Source organism: Pyrgilauda ruficollis, unplaced genomic scaffold (assembly GCF_017590135.1).
Source record: "Pyrgilauda ruficollis isolate IOZ18807 unplaced genomic scaffold, ASM1759013v1 scaffold1, whole genome shotgun sequence".
Taxonomy (NCBI): Eukaryota; Metazoa; Chordata; class Aves; order Passeriformes; family Passeridae; genus Pyrgilauda; species Pyrgilauda ruficollis.
In genome coordinates this window covers 17,943,177-17,964,772 of record NW_024508100.1, presented here as the reverse complement: position 1 = coordinate 17,964,772, position 21,596 = coordinate 17,943,177, and the positions used below count along the sequence as shown (strand labels likewise).

General features: G+C 40.4%; 1 protein-coding gene across 1 annotated transcript; it reads left to right on the top strand.

Moving 5' to 3' along the window:
* Positions 1 to 1,533: 1,533 nt before the first annotated feature.
* Positions 1,534 to 16,392, top strand: UGDH (UDP-glucose 6-dehydrogenase). The gene is made up of 12 exons (XM_041458954.1): positions 1,534 to 1,739; positions 2,345 to 2,513; positions 4,790 to 4,891; positions 6,258 to 6,458; positions 6,542 to 6,739; positions 7,224 to 7,371; positions 8,695 to 8,789; positions 10,119 to 10,249; positions 10,944 to 11,077; positions 12,160 to 12,251; positions 12,341 to 12,451; positions 15,146 to 16,392. Exons 2-12 carry the CDS (start codon positions 2,352 to 2,354, stop codon positions 15,254 to 15,256), a joined length of 1,485 nt encoding a protein of 494 aa, XP_041314888.1. The 5' UTR covers positions 1,534 to 1,739; positions 2,345 to 2,351; the 3' UTR covers positions 15,257 to 16,392.
* The last annotated feature ends 5,204 nt before the right edge of the window (positions 16,393 to 21,596 follow it).

The following is a 21,596-nucleotide window of genomic DNA, read 5'->3' as shown; positions in this document are numbered from 1 at the left end:
TCAGTAATCTGGAGGTATTAGCTGACTCTAGTGAGCTACTAACTACCCACGCATACACCAGCAGGCAGAGGGAAGTCCTTCTCACACACAGCTGGCCTTGTACCCTGCGTGCTCCTAGAAAATCCACTCCTTGTGTGGCAGGCACGCACAAAGCACGCTTACCAAAGCCCTCAGCAGACCACTCAAACAACCTGGAGTGGTTTTGGCAGTGGCTGGTACAGAGGGACTAGATAACATTCTTGCAGCTCAAATGTATGCATTCATGGCTATTCTGAGACCTAAGGAGATAGATGGGGGTTCGAAGAGGATGGTATAGGTGAGACTGACTTCTGAGTCACCCACTGAGCTTCTATTTGCTTAGGTTTCCCTGGGGAAAAAAAAAAACGAACCAAAAACCTAGATGTGTTTAAAACTGAGACATCTGTGCCAGTAAGCAATGGGAAAAGGTATGACTTGTTTTTACTTCAGAATAAACCCTGTGCCTTCGCCAGGCGGTTCATTGACTAACCACGCTGACTCTGCCAGGATCCTGCACTGACTGCAAACCTCAGTAGGCTCTTTCAGTAGAAACACACATATTTTACAGGCATTTCTAAAGGACCTGTGATTACAGTATGTATTCACTCAAATAGGTAGATTCTTCTAGGGAAAGACCAGATCAACCAAAGTAGTAAAAGGATAAGATATAAAACAGAAATAATGATTCAACTTTTTAAAATATATTTTAAGAGTTATGAATGAAAATGCCACGTCAGAACAAGGCAATTCTTTAGTCACTTTTATAAGAATACGCATGTATTATCCCCTAGACTGCCAACACTTAACATAGAAATTGTAATCTGTTTAAAGTCTAATCTAAGTCAAAATGCAGATGGAGCAAAGTCCCACATCCAGCTACTGGAAGAGGCAGTGTAAGTGAACTTAAATGTACTGGAGAAGAAAATCTCACAATCTTTCTGCTCACAAAGTCACATGTAGTATACTAATGTGATACCACGTTTACATAAAGGGCAAGAGCAGTATCTGAGATCTTTAATGCTGCTAGGCAAGAGGTCCCTGGGCAGTGTCCACATCACAAGAGTGCAAGCTCGTTTTATTTCCTTCTTCTGGGCAATGTTCACCACGAGACTGTCCAAGTTTAAACTTTAAACACTGAACTTTACTGCAACCTATCCACGTTTCCCTTCTCTTTGTGGAGAGGGTGCTACAGTAGAGGAGAATGAACACCACCTTCTTTACTTCACAATAACCATAGCTGAAGGACAAAAAATTATTCAACCACCGCAATTAAGTTCTCTTACAGAAGTACCCTGAGGCAGAAGGCAGGAGCAGTTCAGCGGCCCAGCCCGCAGCTCCCAGCCGTGCCCGGGGGCCCCGCGGCCCCTCAGCCGCCCGCGCCCTGGCGGGGCCGGGCCGGGCCTGCCCGAGGTCCCGCGGCCATTCGCCGGCACCGCGGCGGGCGGGGAGCGCGGGGCGGGCGGGCCGGCGCCGTTCTCCGCCCCCGGGGGAAGGAGGAGGCGGGTCGGCCCCGCTCGGCGCCCTCGCCATGAAGCAGCCGCCTCGGGCCCGCCGCAGCCCTTTAAATAGCGGCCGCCGCGGCTGCCGCTCCCTTCGCAGCGGAGCGTCGCGCTGAGCTCGGCGCGCATCCTCTCCGAGCATCCCCGCCGCGCACCGCCGCCGCAGCGCTCCCGCTCGATCCCCGGCGCCGGGGCCAGACCGCGCCTGCCTGCCTGCCCGCGGTAAGTGTCCGCGCTGCGGTGCCGGCCGCGAGTCCCCCCGCTGCCGCCCCGGGGGCCCCTCCCGCCCCGGAGCGCGGCCGGCGAGCCGCTCCCTTCCCGCCGCGCTCCCGGGGATGGAGCCCGCGGCGTCGGCCCAGCCCGGGGAGAGCGCGGCTGGCTCGGCCCGCAGCCTTCTCCGGGGAGGTGGCGGGAGCTGCGGCCTCCCTTTCCCGGCCGAGGGGCTCCAGGGGCAGGGCGCGGCCGGGGCCGCAGGCTGGGGCCGCGCCGGTGCCCGCCGAGCGCTGCTCGTGCCCGGGGCTGCCGTGGCATCGGCAATTCCCCGGCCCCAGGGCGGTGATCGGCGTGTCGCGACTCAGAGCGACCACAGAAGCGCTTCTTTGGTGGTCTGTGTGTGCTGGCGCTCCGGAGAGGGGCAGGCTCCAAAACCTTCCCGGGTTGGAGAGAGGAGCAGTGTTTCATTTCCAGAGATCAGCCGTAAGAAAACGCCTCTGTGGGCCGCAGCATTATAAAATCTGAAATCACTGAGACTCTTTGTTTTCCTTGAATTGTTGGCCGGTATTTTAATTCGTAACTCCTCAGTTTCTGTTTCCCTCTCCTCTTACTAGAGCAATCATGTTTGAGATTAAGAAGATTTGCTGCATTGGTGCTGGTTATGTTGGTGGGCCAACCTGTAGTGTTATTGCACAAATGTGCCCCAGTATCAAAGTTACTGTTGTGGATGTCAATGAGGCCAGGATCAACGCCTGGAATTCAGACACACTCCCGATCTACGAGGTAAACATCACTGTTGTCTCTTACTCCAGCCAGCATTGGCTTTGCTTGCCTCCCACTACATGGCATTTCCTGCAGCCCATTTCTGAAGCTTGTCAAGCTTAGCATGTCAGTGATGTCCTTCAAAAAGAGTATTCTGGAACACCTGCTTGTCCCTACTGCTCATTAAACCAGGTTTCTGAAATAATGCAGCTGATGCAGATGTGTGTTAATAATTATATGAAGGGCCTAATAAAGAAAAAGTAATTCTCTAGATAGTGAATTGTGCTAAATCATGCTGACTTTTTTTTGGGACCTGATTTGATCATAACATAGTCCTCTTGCTCAATTACTGATACTATCTGCTGGGTTGTAGCACAGTATAAATGTGCTAATACTGAGCTGTAAGCTTTATTTGCATTCTAAATACTGCCAAAATCCAATCTGTGCTGCCTGGCTTTATCTACGTGGAAAGATAGGGACAGTCATGTTTCTGATTCAGTTGTACCATGAATTTTCAATCTGGCCTAAGAAGACTAGGGCAAATAAATGTACCACACTGTCACTCCTTCATTACAGAATTACTTTAATTTGAAAATACATAAAGCATTTTTCTGTTTTGCTTCTCTTAGCATTCCACTCTTTTTCATCATAAGAGAGTAGGTCTCTTTTTCTTTCCTTCATTCTTTCATGAAACACAGTTTTTATAGATTTGAGTTCTTTAATAGGAGTGAAAATTTATCTTCGCTCATCTCCCAAAGACAATGCATCTGACTGGTACTAATAGTTGCTCTTTTGCTGTAAGAGGTCTTCTTCTCTCTTAAAACCAGGACTATACTGTGACTAAGTCAAGATGAATAGACCTTCTTTGTCCTATAAATTCAAAGATAACTGTGTATAATGTTCAGATTAGCAGGTGAGACACGAATTAAGTTTTTGAAAGCAAGTACTTTGTTTTCTCTTAACACTTTGACTGAATGAGCCAAAGTAGAGCTCGCCTTGGCGTGGTTTTTTTTTTTTTTTTTTTTTAAACTCTCAAACTTGTAACATCTGTTTCCTGGAATGGTGTCCTTTGCTTACAAAGAATGTACAAAAACTGCCAAGAGTGAGTTCAGGCAGTTGTAAAATTGAGTCATTGCACAGTAAGGTTTTTGTGGTTTTTTGGGTTGGATGGTTTCTTTTCAGTGTCAGAAATTGTCTAGTGGACTGCCTTTCTATTTACATCCCATTGTAAGGACCACAGTTGGAATATTTAATGGGTTGTAGGATGTTATTTTGCCTGTTCTGACCTTTGTTTTTCTTCTAAGTGGGTGGTGTTTGATATAAAATGAGACAGTAAAAATGTCTTGCATAAGAAAGCTTCTGTGACTTGCTTTCTTCTCTCCATCCAGTGAACCTTTGCCTTTCTGGCGTTTACTTAAGTATCTAATGTCATGATAGGTGTCTCAAGTTGGAGATATGATTGCCATGTGAAAGTGCATGACTAACTATTCAAACAAAACGTTGGTTAAATTTTTTTAAGAGCGTTCTTAAAAATCCATGCAGAGGATTGCTCATTTATATATGACCTCCTGCCTCTCTTGTCTGAGTGGAGGTGTTAAGAGAGGGGAAAGTGTTACAGCACTGTATGTGTCTCTAGAAAGAATTTCATCACATTATGGCTGTTGTGATTCTTCCACACTGTAGGAGTGGTGCCCAAGAGAGGATAAGTTTTATCTGGCCCAAAGAGGGGTGGTTGCTAAAAGGAGTGATCTTGATTTCCTGTGTGTCTCTGCTGCCTGTCTTTCACTGGAGCTGGCCCTGCTTGCTTGGTGGAATACTTTGTGGGGTCTTTTTTTGTGCTGAAGCAGTTCTAGATCTGATATTGAAGGGATCATGGACAGAGGAAAAAGGACAATTGGGACCACCTCTTTTGTTTGCAGTCTAGGGAATATTGTAAGGCTTCTTCTTGAATCTACTTAGCATCACTGCAGGTATTTCTTAAGTTGCTTCTCGTGGTAGTAGAACTGAGCATGGGAGTAACTGAAAGCTAAAATTTGGCTATGCAAATAAGCAATTCAGTGTGACTGAAAGTTTCAGGGCAGCATTATAAGTCTTTTGAATAAGAAAGAGTTTAACTTTTTTTACTGTGTAAATAATCTTCAGAAGATTTATGTCTGTCAGGCTGAAAACATGCTGCACTGACAGGGGGGAAAAAGAAAACCTTTCTGTATCTGAAATTATATTCTGTTTGGGCATAGAGTTTGCTGTTCTTCTAACTGCATTAATCTTAACTGGTTTTTTTCCTGCTTTTTTTTCAGCCAGGGTTACAAGAAGTAGTAGAATCCTGTCGAGGAAAAAACCTCTTCTTTTCCACCAGCATTGATGATGCCATTAGAGAAGCTGATCTTGTATTTATTTCTGTAAGTTCAGGAGAGGGTGGATGTGTTTTCTTTTTCTTTTTCTTTTTTCTTTCTTATGAAATCATTATGTTGCTTTTATTTCAGGAAGTTGCCTTTGTTTTGTCATGTAGATTCAGTTGCCAATGTCATGTCATTGTGTCACAGATTTCTCCTTGTCTTTCTGCATAGTGCGGGAAAAGTGTTAAGTAAGCTTTTTATTTGTTTTTCTTATAGCCAGTAGCACCTTAAGAAATGAACAGGTTCTAAGTCCAAATGGTAATGTCGATGTTTCATTTGGTTAGGTGTATGGAGTCAGCAGAATGTAGTGCAGTTCTGTCATTGCAGTGTACTGGTGAAACCTGTGGGACCTTGGTAATAATGATAAAATTCCTAGACAGGTATGCAAAATTGTGTGCTGGCTATTTGGTTACAAAGATGATCTGTTTCTAGAATCTCTTCAAAATAGTGTCTTAATGGAAGCAGGGATGGCTTTCATGTTTCAAACCTATTGACACCACTAGAAAGAGGATTTAGTCAAAGATTATCCTTTTGTAATCTAGAGGTTGTTACTAATGCAGAATCCAAAAGAACTGATTGCTATTTGCCTTGGTAGACCACAGTTAAGTTTTTTGTTAAAAGTTGTTTTTTCTTGAGGTCTCCTCTTTGTTAGGGCACTGTAGTTTGGAGCTCCCTGACAGTATTTTCCTTCATGCAATAAGTCTCAAATGAATGCTGTGTGGTTGGATGACAGCCACTAATACAGCCCATATATTGCCACCTGTCCTTGGTTCAAAACAAGCTGTTGTGTTTTACATGTTGTTGCTGTTTCTTCTTTCCATTTGTAATGAAAAGAGCCCTCTGTCTAAATCTGAACTACGTGTTTTCCCTCATGTTGCCTTTTCTGTGTATCAGTATAATACAGTATACTGTATTCAGTATACTAAATTTCATCAGTCCTATGGTTAGGTTTCATTGCAAAGTGAGCTTAAGCTGTAGTTGCCTCACTGGCCACAAGATTCTTAAATGAGTCTTTGCACTCCTAGTGTAGGATAGGTAAAAAAAAGTGGCTGGCCATAATCATATAGAAATTACTGGTGTTTCCAGAATAAGAATTGTTTCATCAAAGCCTGCAGAACTGCTATGAATTGCTCTTGTTTAAATCCTATTTAAATAGAGACCAGTGAGATTTCTGTAGGAAACAAAATGTGTAATTGAGACAGCTAATACCTCTTCATCTGATGTGGTAACCAGAATAATTCTGGGATAGAAGTGTTTTCCTTCCTCTGAGAAAGAAAATGTCCATCAGTCTTAACAATTTCACCTTGTCTCTTAACACAAGAGGTACTGACCTCTAACATTTCTTCCCTTTTCATATATTTGTAATTAGGTTAATACACCAACAAAGACCTACGGAATGGGAAAAGGCCGAGCAGCTGATCTGAAATACATTGAAGCTTGCGCTAGAAGAATTGTGCAGAATTCAAATGGCTATAAAATTGTCACTGAGAAAAGCACAGTTCCAGTACGTGCTGCAGAGAGCATTCGTCGAATATTTGATGCTAATACTAAGCCTAACTTGGATTTGCAGGTAAACATAATCTTTGAGCTGTGTATTTAAAGCCTGGCTGTTGCTTTTGGCTTTTACTTGCTCTTTTTCTCCTGTGCGTGTAGGTGCTGTCTAACCCGGAGTTCCTCGCCGAAGGAACAGCCATCAAGGACCTGAAGAACCCGGACAGAGTGCTCATCGGTGGAGATGACTCTCCAGAGGGACAGAAAGCTGTCCGTGCTCTCTGTGCTGTTTATGAGCACTGGGTGCCCAAAGAAAAAATCCTCACAACCAATACCTGGTCATCAGAACTTTCTAAACTGGTTAGTGTTGCTCGCCGCTGTGGTCTGCAATGAGCAGGGGGTGTGAGACGAAGCTCAGAAGCAGAATTTTGTTGACACCGAGTGATGTAGCTAGGAAAGACAGGTGAGGTTGGGAGGACCAAGACATATGTCAAAGAATATTGATCTTTTCAGATCAGCTGACCTAGTTAATAGATGATTCTGACTTTCTGTGAAGTCTTTTCTCACTTTTATTGCTGTTAGTTATTAATATGAGCAAGCCTTCAGTGCTGCAGAAACTGATTACCGTCAAAAAATGGTTCAAACTCTGCAAGTTAAGCATTATCTTGTTTTGCTTAAATCCCATTAACTGGCATCTGTATATTAAACTTGTTAGGTTACCCTTTTGTATGTCAATGGAGTTGTATTCTTATTAAAGTAATCCTTTCATTAGCAACTCCCTTTGGTCTGTGGACGTCTCGGTTTCTGGAAAAATGAAGTTCTTTACTATACTTTTTATTTGCAGGCAGCTAACGCTTTCCTTGCCCAAAGAATCAGCAGCATTAACTCAATCAGTGCTCTGTGTGAAGCTACAGGAGCAGATGTTGAAGAAGTAGCAAGAGCTATTGGAACAGACCAAAGAATTGGAAATAAATTTCTCAAAGCCAGTGTTGGTAAGTGAAAAATTCTTCCTTTATTTTTCCCCACTGGGCTTCTATTTAATAGTGCAATATAATTTAATATTATATATGTATATATATATATAATACAATGTAATAGTAGTGTTTTGAAATAAGTACTCTGCTTCTCTAAAATTTTCTACAGCATTAGAAGTGCTTGATGTATGAAAATATTACTGTAGAATACTAGTATAAATCAATTTTTCTGTTAAAATATGGAGAACTGAGGTTGCTCCAGACCCAGCAACCTGAAACTGGAGAGTTCAGTGCATGGTTTACCCTGCCTGTTATGCTGGAAAGAGGAGCTGTGGCTTAATTTTTCTGAAGCATCACTGCCAACAGTGCTCTCCAAGATGTCTTCCCAATTGCAACTGCTGCAGTTTTGTTTGAGAGTTGCTGCCAGTGGCCTGAGGGAGAGAATACCTCCAGTTCAGAATGTGTGATGACAGCTTCTAATTTGTAGGGTGAATTCATAGGATCATAAGGTTGGAAAAGACCTCCAAGACTGAGTCCAACATTTGATCAATCACCACCTTGTCAACGAGGCCATGGCACTAAATGCCAATAATTTCTGGATTAGATTTATGAGATAATAAAATGTGATAAAGTGGTGATTGGTGCATCAAAATTCAGAGCAAGACTAAAGCCTCTATGGTTTCATGCTAGAAAGGTGTGACTTTAAAACAACCTTATTATATATAACCTATCCTAGAGTCTTTACAAGAGTGAAGAATAGATAGCTAATGCCTTACCAAAAGTTGCTACTAGGTTGTTATAATTCCTTCTACAATTCATTCTATAATTCTGTGTCATCTCTAGGACTCTGCTTGCTGAGCAAAGTTCTAGGTTCAAGGATCCCTGTTTCAGTTCTCCCTTGGTCAGCTGTGGTGATCTTTTGTTCTTGGCAGTGATTAGATATCCATTTAGGGGTGCAAGAGGAAGGAACCTAATTCTAACATGCTTTTTTCGAGAAATATTAGTCTAAATCTTGAGGTGGGGGGAGAACAGGCCCAGGAGCTTGTCTACCTACTTTTAATAATAGCCCGTTGTTGCTTTTTCTCATACAGGTTCCGGTTTCTATGTTAAAACTTCCATTGATTTCAGTGGAACCTGAAGCATAATTAATCCTTCTATAGCTGACTAAGGAGGTCCAGGAGTTGGATTTTAAGATATTAAGGTTTTTCATTTACTAGCAGTGAAATACTGGGAAAAATTACAATGCTGACTATATCAGTGATTGCCAAAAACTGCTTGGTTCCACAGATTGGCTAGGATCAGTACCTTAGTCACCTGTAAAATAACTGTTTTCTCTTTCAGGGTTTGGAGGTAGCTGTTTTCAGAAGGATGTCTTGAATTTAGTGTACCTCTGTGAGGCACTGAACTTACCTGAGGTAGCTCGCTACTGGCAACAGGTACAAGTTCTTCACCAATTTTTTCAGAGGGTGGTGTTTCTTCAGCACTCAGCTTTTCAGGCATTGAGCTTTTAAGCATTGTCCACACAAACTTTGTTTCAGCTCCAAGGAGTAGATACCTTAGTGCTGATCACCTTTACATTTCAGGGCCCTTGGCTTAATAGTGACATTTGATACTTGTGGGTGCTTCAGCTTTTTTGGGGTGAATTAAGTTACTTGGATCAGATAGATTGTGAAGCTGTCTAGCATCAGTAGATGTGAAGTACAAGCATGTGTCTCCTGTCTTCTTTTGCAGCTGGGTATCAGTCCACTTTGAATTCAGAACTCGTAATCTTTTCCTCAGGGTCTGCTTTTACAGTTCTGAAAGAACTCAGTAGATCTTGCTATTTTTAAAAATGAACATGGTTGCTGTTGTTCCCTCATTTAATGTTAGGAATGGTTGGGAATGCATGGATGCCCTCAGGCCTGGCTCCAATGCAGCAATGACACCTAGTCTGTACTAGCATTTCCCTATTAACCAGTGAAAGCACCTCACCTTTCTCCCTAGTCCTGACTGAGAAGCTTTGAGATGCATGGTGTGGTCAAACAACCCCTTTGGTTTATTGTCCTGATTTGCCTGCGGTGGTCAAGTATAAGGCTGTTTAGCAGAATGCCCCCAGAATACCAAGTACATGATTTTCCTACCTTATTAGCAGCTTTGTTTTTTTTGGTCTTCATTTTGGTTAGCTTTTTTTCCCTTCACTCTTCTCCATCCCAGGAACAACTGGAACACTTGCAATTCTGTAATAACAGAATAACAAAAGTGAGACATTTAAGTGTGGTTGAATTACACAGGTTTTGTGTGTTGGCATCCGTTAATGTGGATTAAAAAAGCCAAAGATATTCTCACAGTTGTTACACATGGCATGTGTAACAACTTTTACACATGGTAAAAGGTGTAGGTGTGGCAATGGGATGTACATGGCATGTAAAAAAGTTAGGGTAGCAAGTACCCTAACACTGAAATTGTGTTCTAGGCAGAGACATGGAAAGCAGTAAGTTTTAATTTTTTGGGAAAAGCAATCTGAAAAAAATCCTAGCCTTTCAACTAGATAATGCATGTTAAGATGTATATATGTGCATCAGTATTCACTCATTAAATAGGATTTATCTCAATAAATTAACTAAATTTATCTTTGGATTGCTTATGATACTAAGTAAAAATGCTGAGCCTTCTCTTCTAAGCCTCTATTAAATTTATGTGTGGGTGGTTCAGCTTGATTATTAATAGAATATGTTTATAGTTGAAAATGGCTCCCTTCTGTACCATTATGGCTTGTATCATTTCAGGTAATAGACATGAATGATTATCAGAGAAGAAGATTTGCTTCCCGCATTATTGACAGCTTGTTTAATACTGTCACTGACAAGAAGATTGCTATTTTGGGGTTTGCCTTCAAAAAGGATACTGGGGACACAAGGTAAGCAAATAAGCCCAGTTCACCAGCATGGACTCCCTACAGCTGTCACCAGCCACCCAACTAATGCCCACCACTGAACTGAATTAATGGCTGGATGTGGGACCCTCTTTTTCTTGTGACTCTATTGGTTTGTAACAAGGATTAGTCTTCCTTGAATGGGTGAGAACTGATTCTTGACCTCTATAATAGACCAGAATCATGCAGAAGCTGCAGATAATTCTAGTCTTTATTAACTTGCACAAGCAAAGATAGATTTTGACAGAATCCTTCCATTCTCCACAGAAAAGAATGCAAACACTTTTGCAGCTGGTTCTAAGTTGCTTTGTGAAAATAAAGTTTCAGCTTGATTTCCTGAGGTGGTTAATTCTGTTCTCCTGTAAAGGTCAAACTTGATACAACTCTTCAACTGCAGTTTGTGGGGAAAGCTTATAAACTGTAGGCCTTTATAATTTTGGTCACTAGGAGTCATCAGACTCATTATCTTTCTTGGACGATTCAGCAAAAGAGATACAAACCTTTTCATATTATTCTCCTTGGTGTCCATCAAGATTACAGGTTTCCTGCTGGCATGGTTGCCACTAAGATATTTAATATAAAAATTATATAAAAATTCTGGCATCGCATATCATGTGATAGTTGAGAACTTTCATTACTTGAGACATGCCAGCTTTAACTGATTGATTCTCTTCCCTAGAGAGTCATCCAGTATCTACATTAGCAAGTATTTAATGGATGAAGGAGCAAAGCTGCATATCTATGACCCTAAAGTACCTAAGGAACAAATCATCTTTGATCTCTCACATCTGGGTGTCTCAGAAGATAACCAAGGTAAGAATTCTCATATGAAGTTTATTTCCCTCTTCCCACCCTCTTCTCAATATACACGGGTCTGTTTAAATATTATAAATTTATTTTCAGCATGCCATCATTGTGCTGTTGGTTGCACTTACTAAAAGATTGTTATAGCTCAGAGGATTACTCTCATTCTTCTTCCTTTCCCTGTAACTTTTGTAGATAAATGCTAATACTCAACTATTGTATATTTTTCTTCCAATAAACGCTCATTTGAATAGATGCCTAGAATTTTATCTCTGAATAATTAAAAGGAGGAGAAAGAAGAATGTCCAGGACAGACTAGTTCTGACAGTTCCTTCGTGCCCCAAGTCCTATCTTAGTTCTTTCTTACATATCTAAAATAGAAATAAAGAAGTGATTCTGGAATGTACTATTGAGCATTCTTCCTTCCCTCATATCACTTCCAAATTACTTTGTTCCCTTACATTCAAGAAACCTTTAAAATAATCACCTATGATTACAGAGATAAGGGATATTTGGGATTTCTGTTTTCTTACTGGGGAGAGGGGAAATGGAGCTGATGGATGGGGAGAATAGTTGAGGCTTCTAGAGGTGAAAAGAATGGAGCAAATTGAGCTATGATAAAAAATGTGGAGTGTACATTATTAGACATGCCCTTGAATTTAGAGGGAAGGGGGAGGCTTTCCTCTAGGCAGCTGCTCAGGCAGCCCCTGGGGAGCCACGTGTGTCTCTTTTCTAGTGTGAGCTGAGTGTGAAATGTGCTGCTGTTGTACAGACTATGACCTTTGTGGGAGTTGGCATTTGAGCACTCCATAATACTTTCAAATTCTAGAGATTTGCTTGACTGTTTACATCAAATTTGAATGCTTGACTTCAAACATTTAAGTGCTCTGACTGCTCAGATGCCAGGTACGACCTGCTTTCATTGAAATAAGTAAAAACAAAATATTAAGTACCTTAGTAAAAAATATCTCTAGGTGAGTGACTTGAAACCACTTTGTTTCTGTAGAGCAAGGAAGGAGACTCGTTTACCAGCAACCTGCCTGCCTGATGCTAAAGACATGCAGAATAAAAGTGTTTTCCTTCTGTTACAGTGTCTCGCTTGGTCACTATCAGTAAAGATCCCTATGAAGCCTGTGATGGAGCTCATGCCCTTGTAATTTGCACTGAATGGGACATGTTTAAGGTAAATGCTATCCTTAATTTAAACTAAAGAATAAAAGAGAGAATGTTATGCTACTTATTTATTCTAACTGCTTTAATTACTCTTTACAGGAGTTGGATTATGAACGTATTCATAAGAAAATGCTCAAGCCTGCATTTATCTTTGATGGTAGGAGAGTTCTAGATGATCTCCATAATGAGCTACAAGTCATTGGCTTCCAGGTAATGATCTGGGTGATGTCTCTTATGTTTCTTTCCTTCTGCTCTCTTCCCTATTGCTCTCCTTCTTCATTGACTGAGTAGCAAGGGGAAAAAAAACCCCTAGAGGTGAGGATTTAAATGTAAACCTGTTTGTTCTTAAGTTTTCATTAGTACTGTCTACCTTTGCTGTGTTACTACTTTCACAGACTGATGTGCTTTTAAAGTTGAGGCTATGCCATCAATATTCCACAGTGTAAGACTGCCTTAGAATCATTCAGGTGGGAAGAGACTTCTGAGGTCATGGAATGCCACCATAAATCTGACATCTGAATACTGCTCTGCCCTTCTTTGCAGGGAAGTAAAGGACAGTTAGGAGATAAATGTGAAAAACTGCTAAACCTTGTGCCTAAATTTATTCTGGCATGATATTTGACTCCAAAACCAGCCCCTGCACTGTTTCTTCCAGATCTGCGGTCTTTGCAGAAGGGCTGAATTTGTATGTTACAATCTATGCCATAACCCCTGCTTGGAATCTTATTTTAATATCACAAAAAAAGGGCTTTTGAAATTGACAGTAACAGGATAGCAAAACTTCCTGCAGAAGTAAACGTAAGCTATAAGTACCATTTTTGCTCCTCACAGAAAACATAAGCAGGCTTACTGGAGACATGAGACTTAAACACTGAACAAGCTGTAATGCAGGTAATAAATGTTTGTCAGCCAGTGAGATCTTCACTTGGACAAACTATTAAGGGAAGTTTTGGATTCTTCTCCCTGAGGTCTGTGAAACAAAGCTGGTGAAAGCAGTGTGTGCAAAGATGTATCTGAAGATAGTCAAAGGCTCAAGAATTACATGAGAGGCTAGAGGAGATGACTGATTAGTCCTTTTAGTCCTTTGTGTTTGATTAAGATCAGCCAGAAGATCCAAACAATGATGTTTGTTTATACCAGAGGGAGGACCCAGAAGCTTAACTTTTGAGCTAAGTGTTTTGCTAAACTAATAGCAAATTCTAGATCAAATTCTAATCTGTGTGATATTTCTCCTAGGAATTTATCTTCTCAAGTCTTCTGTGGCTTAAAAACTTTATAGATCAGAGACTGTACTTTTGTGTTTCTTCTATGAAATTCTAGTTGAATTTTTAATTTGTGAGTTTGCCGTCCAGAAGGCAATTAGTCATCCAGGTTTATTTATCCAGATTTTTCATCCAGAATATCATTGCAAAGGCTTTTAGCAATTGACCTATATTTTTTACATAAAATAATAAAAAGGATTTTATCTTAAACAGATAATCCCAAAATGGAAGTTTTCAGGGCCCTCATCTTTTAACTTCCCTTGTTAAAAGTTGTTGCATTAGACAGCCTGATGCTAATAGCAGTTCCATTGTATGCAATCCAAACCCATGAATTTGAGTAGTTTTAAATTTTTTTCTCAAACTAGCATTTAAATAATTTTAAACACACCTACCATTTCAATTATAACCTGTTTCCACAGTTAAAGCTTAATTCAGGAAATATGAATGGGAAGCTCTCTGATGCTAGGCAGAGCAATTTTTGATTTGAGAAAAAAGCCTGCTTAGGTCTCAAGCAGGGAAAGCAGAGTAAGCCTTGATTGAAGGGCTTGAAGCACTTTCAGCATAGATGGAATTTGACTAATACTGAAATCACCAAATCCCAGAATAATCTGATGGAAGCATCTCAGCCAGACACAATAAGTACAAAATCTGCAGGCCAGATCAGATGCATTTTTCAGTCACTTTTCATTCCCTGTACTCTTGAGTACTGAGCTTATTCTTATAATGGCTATAGGATTTCTTTCTGGAAATGTTTTTTCCCCGTTTAAGCTACAGGTATGTTCACTGTTTGTGAATCAGCTTGTATAAGTCTCTTCAACCAGGCAGTTGAAGCTGTTAAAGGCAAATATAGTACATACAGCTCTCTTGACTGTTTAAACAATGCTCTTCAGTGTTAACTCAATGTCTGCCTAGAATATATTCATCAAAATTTTGTTAAAATAGAATAGTTGAAGCATTTTGTCTTTTGGAGCTGTGCATTTGACCTGCTTTACTTAAGAGGAAAGCTACAGTTCTGCTTATTTACTGAGTGTCTGAACTAGTAAACACAGTAAAGTGTCTTATCTAGTTGGTGCTTTGTCTTCTATAAGCTTTGTCCTTAGTGATTCACATTAGTCTGACCTAGAGATTAGCAGAATTTGCCTTGCTCCTTGACTTTTGCCATACCTGGCTGGACTGTGTTGGCTGTGTAACAGGCTTTCACTTGTGTTGGCTGCCTTCAGCCTTTCAGAGTTGTGTTGCTTCAAAAACAGCCTACTGCATTATGGAGGGAAAAAGCTTTTTCTGTGCTAATTTAATGTAAATTTTTAGGAAAAGGAATCTGAAGCCCCATCTTATGAATACCCAGAAACATTTTATGGTGTTTGTATTTGTAGTCCTGTGGAAGGTGAGGCAGATGAATGTTCAGATTGTCAAGATGGAGCTTTAAGTAGGCAAAGCAGGCACCTGTAAAAGGCTGGTTGCTTGTTTTGGTTTTTTAACAAACTCTTTGCAACTCCAGTCACAGAAACTGTCCTTGGGCACACTGTGCTTTGTGGCTTGTTTTATTCTAGTGTTCATAAAATGTGTTCTTTGTAGATTCCCCATAGGTTGACATGATTGTTGGCTTGCCACATTGACTTGTTAAATGTGTTTTCTTTTTCAGATTGAAACAATTGGGAAGAAGGTGTCAGCCAAAAGAATTCCTTTTGCTTCTTCATGTGAAATTCCTAAATTCAGCCTGCAGGATCCACCTGTTAAAAAGCCTAGAGTATAATGTGTAATAGATACTGAAGGAATTTTGTTGATCTTCCTAGTGATAATACTGTAAGCCTATGCTTTTTTTAAGGAAATATATTTTTCATAAACCAGTTTTACACTAGAAATGGTACCTGGTACATGTGAATTCAGTCTATTTTCAAATCTCTATTTTTATAGCAATTTTTTTTGGTTACTGAAGATGGTACAAACCTGTTTTTAATAATGAATCATCTTTTAAGTGAACAGTTACCTTCAAACTGCAGATTTCTGCTTCCAGAAATGTTCCTTAACAGCACTTTAAATATTTCAAATTATATGAAAACAAAAGAAATGGAATATCTTTTTACCTTAGTCCAGTTATAGACTGTAATCAGTCTTTATAAACTGTGATCTATGGACTGGAACTTTGGTCTCAGCAATTTTTTTTTCTTTTGGGGTGATTCTTTGCCTGGTTAAATGTGTGCTTTAACTGGCATTGAAGTCAAAAGATGATTTCTAAGAAAATTGGTAGGGTTTAGATCCAGCCCTAAGGTAGAACTGACTTCAGAAATAATGCCCCAGTCCTGGTTGGGATCCATTGGCACTGGTGCAGTCTAAACTGCCTCTTTTGGGAGACCACATAGTTCTGCAGGCATCAGTCATCTGATTAGTGCCAGTGGACAGCAGTTACAGACTGGTCCGCTGGCAGATCTTCAGTTTTCATTCTTTGGTTGTCCTGCCTACATTCCATGTGCAGCCATATGTTTTTTATTTAATCAGATTCCTGGGGCAAGTATTCCCTAAGTGACACAACCTGTCTTCAGCAGAGGAGCATTCTGCTTGTTTGAACATTGAATTTAAGGAGAATTATCTTAATTTTGCATCAGTCCAAGTAGAAAACAAATACTGGCTTTAATATTACCTGATAGCTATTTTTTTCCTTCATGACATACTCCATCTGAAAACAGTCTTTTTAATGAATCGCCAAAAAATTAATCTCTGCTGTGAAGAAATCATTAAAAATGAATTCAGCCCCATAAATCAGTTTCCTACCTCATTTGACTAGCGGGAATGAATACTTCCAATGTTCTCTTGATATTTTTGCCTTTACTGTTACTTTGTTTCTACTTGTTTTTATTATTCTCAATTGGCCAGTGCTATTAAAATCCTTGAGATGACAGTGTTTCTCAGTGTTTGGCTTGTTGCATGGGGTTCTGAAATGGAGGGGAAGGTAGAGAAGGATGACCAGGTTTCAGACTAGAAGGTATAAACATCTTAGTTGAATAATAGAGTGTTGGGATAGTAGAGAATTATCCTGCAACTGGTCAAATAATACCTTCTGAATTATTTGACTGGTGTGCCTTCAAACATGGTAGGTACATCAATAGTAAAACAGCGGGTAAGATCAGAGTCTTGGTAATGAATGCTATTGCTGTAACTGATTACCCACAGAAATGTAGATACAGTTTAAGCTTTAGGACAGTTACTTGAAAATTGAGGGAACTTGTATAACAATTTGGATAAACAATACAAGACACTGTTACCTCACTGAAATAGCAGTGTCCCTGAACCAGATGCTTCCAGGTTCTGCATGCTAATGCCTTCCAGGTAGGGACTTGCTCTGCAGCAGTCATCCAGCACTTTGGGCAAATATGCCTGAGGCTTTTTGTCCTGTAAGATTTTTCACACATCAAAAGCCACTCAAAGTGAGTGGGAATGATGGAGGCTTAAAAGTAAACTGTCATCTTTCATGATGCCGTTTCTTCCTATTGACTAGTGCTGCTTTCATGTAACAACCCTGGGATGCAGGGAAGGTTGCAGTGCAGCCCTTGTAGGCACTGTGATCCAAGAGGCAGACCACCCTGGACTAGTGCTGCTTTCATGTAACAACCCTGGGATGCAGGGAGGGTTGTAAGCATTGTGATCCAAGAGGCACACCACCCTGATTTTGCAGGTGAGAGTCCTCTTGGCTTCCTCTGGCCCTGTAGCACCCAAGAGGGCAGGCTGATCACTGCTCCTTTGGGATTAAGAGCGTGCTGACAAGTTGTACTGCAAGGATCTCTTGTCCTTGACTGTTCAGGTTAGCACAGCACTGCTTCAGGGCCTATCTTAACCAGGAGGGTGAGTAGAGGTGTCAGAAAATCAGGATGCCTTTCTGAAACTTGCACACACCTGCAACAGTAGTGCCCCTGTATGAGACCTGTCTTCATCAGTTTGAAGCAGATGATGAGCTGTTACTCTTTTGTGAAGAATTGCTCCTTTTAGGAATATGAAAGTATTCCTGAGATTCCAGTGGCTTTTCACAAGCCATCCCAAAGAGATGGAAAAACTAAGTGTTGTTACAGCTCTAGCTACCCTGTTTCTCCTGCAGAATTAGTCAAAGCCTTTAATGGTGACTTGTGGGTTAGTCATAAAGATGTTAAAGAATGGCCAAGTTCATTACAGTGGGACCACTCACTTCCCTCTCGTAGCAAAGGGGGAGCAGCAGATCCTTTCTCAAGAGCAGTAAGAGGTAAAACTAGTTCTGGCATTTCCCTTGCTTTCTTAGAGTAAACTTAGTTTCTTGGTGGCTGCATTCTTTTAGTGGGAGAACTGGGACTGGGGGATGAATCCAACGGGGCATTCCTTCAGGATACAGCAATACGTTCCTTGCATATATGGCAGAGAACCTTACCACAGGCCGAAAGGAAGAGCTTCAGAAGCTTGTGCAGCACCTTGAATCATAAGCCATCGTCTTCAGAGTACAGTTATCAGGGAAATAAGAGCTGCAGATGACCTGAGTTCCTGTATGAAAGCTTGAGCAGTGCATGTAAAGAGATAGGGTTTAGTGCTATTGAATCTTTGTGTATGTTACAGCACGTCATTCTGGAGGAGAACTCTGTAATGTGACCAATGGACTCCTGAAATACTTTTTACAGGGTTCTTAAAATGCAATTCCATGGTAACACTGCTTTGCACTGCAAAAATACAAGAATATAACAGCTGAAGAAAATCAGGATTTAATGCAAGGCTAGAAGTAGTATGATACAGAATGCGTAAATTGGGTTAAGACCCAAGATGTACACAGACAAATTGTAAGTGCCAGGCAAGATGTAAAGTTTTTGTTCCGAGTATGTGTTCAAGTTTTTGTGCAGCTGAAACTAGGCTGGTTCTAGGAATACAATAGCGGCCAAGAAGATTCCAAGTGAATAGAACACACATTTTTTACCAAGGTTAGTTATTATAGGAGCAGTTAGGGGTGAGATTTTGCACTGGCCAGAAAGTTTACACTTCTCATTTGAGTTTTTTGTAGTGCTATAATCTTGTTCAAGATCTAAACTTGAAATTTAATTGCTAAACAATGCAGGAAGCATACCCAAAGAGATGGAAAAACTAAGTGTTGTTACAGCTCTAGCTACCCTGTTTCTCCTGCAGAATTAGTCAAAGCCTTTAATGGTGACTTGTGGGTTAGTCATAAAGATGTTAAAGAATGGCCAAGTTCATTACAGTGGGACCACTCACTTCCCTCTCGTAGCAAAGGGGGAGCAGCAGATCCTTTCTCAAGAGCAGTAAGAGGTAAAACTAGTTCTGGCATTTCCCTTGCTTTCTTAGAGTAAACTTAGTTTCTTGGTGGCTGCATTCTTTTAGTGGGAGAACTGGGACTGGGGGATGAATCCAACGGGGCATTCCTTCAGGATACAGCAATACGTTCCTTGCATATATGGCAGAGAACCTTACCACAGGCCAAAAGGAAGAGCTTCAGAAGCTTGTGCAGCACCTTGAATCATAAGCCATCGTCTTCAGAGTACAGTTATCAGGGAAATAAGAGCTGCAGATGACCTGAGTTCCTGTATGAAAGCTTGAGCAGTGCATGTAAGAGATGGGGTTTAGTGCTATTGAATCTTTGTGTATGTTACAGCACGTCATTCTGGAGGATTACTCTGTAACGTGACCAATGGACTCCTGTGCTCTGAAATTCTTTTTACAGGGTTCTTAAAATGCAATTCCATGGTAACACTGCTTTGCACTGCAAAAATACAAGAATATAACAGCTGAAGAAAATCAGGATTTAATGCAAGGCTAGAAGTAGTATGATACAGAATGCGTAAATTGGGTTAAGACCCAAGATGTACACAGACAAATTGTAAGTGCCAGGCAAGATGTAAAGTTTTTGTTCCGAGTATGTGTTCAAGTTTTTGTGCAGCTGAAACTAGGCTGGTTCTAGGAATACAATAGCAGCCAAGAAGATTCCAAGTGAATAGAACACACATTTTTTACCAAGGTTAGTTATTATAGGAGCAGTTAGGGGTGAGATTTTGCACTGGCCAGAAAGTTTACACTTCTCATTTGAGTTTTTTGTAGTGCTATAATCTTGTTCAAGATCTAAACTTGAAATTTAATTGCTAAACAATGCAGGAAGCATAATGGAGATCTGATTTACAAATGCTGGAATGAAGCTAAAATTTCTGCTCCAAGTTGAACACCTGCAATAGGTTACCATGTGGTAGTAAAGAAGCATAAATGCTTCACATTTTTTTAATGGAGGGGACACCAATATTAATTAGTCATCAAGTAGGAAAATACTCGAAACTGGTTTTAAACTGACAAAGCCAGTGTTCAGTTCACCTAAGGACTTACAGTTACTGGAAGATGCAACAATTCTCTAAGAATAACATTTAATTATGTTTCAGACAGTGTAGTAGGTTGATGTGATGATGCCAAAAAGACTATTCATTCTTTTTTAAGTGTCTGTATCAACTCTAAATCTTATTCCCAAAACTCAGTTTAATGTTTTCCTGGTTGCAAGGATGATTAATATTTCTTAAAATATTTTACATCTGCTTTGTGAATCAAACTGACAAGAATGGTATGATTGGCACACAAAATGAAAATGTCACCAAACATGAAACTTCAACTAAACAGTCATGAAACCTGTGCTGAATTACAAAAAGGCTATTTGTGAGAGATTGGTGCTTTAACACATAGTTATGAAAAAAACTGAAAGGGCAATAGAGGAAGTCATATGCCTGTACAAGCAGGAATTTGTAGCTAGGAAAAGAACTTCAGGGCTTGTCCCCAGACAAAAAGACAAACAAAACAAAACCAAAAAAAAAAAAAAAACAAAAAAAAAAAAAAAAAAAAAACCAAAAAAACCCCAAAAAACAAAACAAAAACAACAACAAAAAAAAAAAAAACCTAAAAAAAAACAGGCAAAGACCCTCTCCAATCTATGAAGTCAAAGTATGACTTTCTCTACAATCCACAGTAAAACACGCAGCTAGACAAGCTTGTATAACTTCTGACACTTGGTACCAGACAGCTGGCAGACAGTTGTGTAAGAGCATGAGATCATCTTCTGAACCACCCAGCAGCAACTCACAAGGTAATTTTAACATGTACAATATTGGACTGTGTTTCAAGAAACATCACTTTTCTCACTGTAAGGAAGTCACTGCGCAATGTTCTCTTGTTTGATAATGGCTGTATGGCTCAGAGCTCCTTTTTTCTGTACTTCTGGTGTTGATATTCTGAAAGAGCAGTAACTTGGCAGAAGCTAAAGTCATATTCTGTTAAATCTGCTCTGTAGGCAAGTCAAAACCATTCCTTACAGTAGGACTCTAATAAAGGCAGGCAGCTGTTAAATGTGTGAGGATCCTGAGTTGATGTTGCAATGCTCTATGTCTGCTGCAGTGGAGGGAATGTTGAATTTCCTTGCAATGGCTGATAACCTTTCCCTGCTCTAATACTCAAGTGTACTTTAGCTGAAGCAGAACATTTTTTGGCTCAAAATACACCTGGGCTTTCCATGACTAGCAATCAGGCCTTTTGATTTTTAAAATTTATTAATAATACTGTTATTTAAAAAAAAAAAAAAAAAGCAGCCTTGCCTGTCTCTCTGCCCTTACAGCTATTCTTTTGTTTATCCCTTCTTCCCCTTTGTTCCTCGTGGCTCACATTTCCCCTTTCAGTGGTGAATTATTACTACATTCCTTCTTGGTTAAGGTTTTGTCTTCATAAGGGGTTAATATTGCTGTACTTCATTTTGTGAAGTGTCAGCTGAGGCATCACTAGCCTCAGTGGTACAATATACACAGAAGTTTCTCCTATATATTATCTTGCTAGGTAGATGTCTTCCTTCTATCATCTTGCTGAGTTGGTGAGTGTGCAAGGTCCACTCTCCTACAGACTCCAGGAGCTTAGAAAAGTACTAAAGTCAGTCATAGAATTACCTGCATGATGGGAGTTTTGGGTCAGATAGCAAAGTCCTGAGCTGCTTCCCAAATAACCTGACAAAGATACAGGTCAAGTTAGTTCAGAGATGGTATTTAATGTCCATAGCTGAGCATTAGAGAGAGAATCATTGCTATTACTGCTGTAAAGAGAGGCAGGTAGAGCTG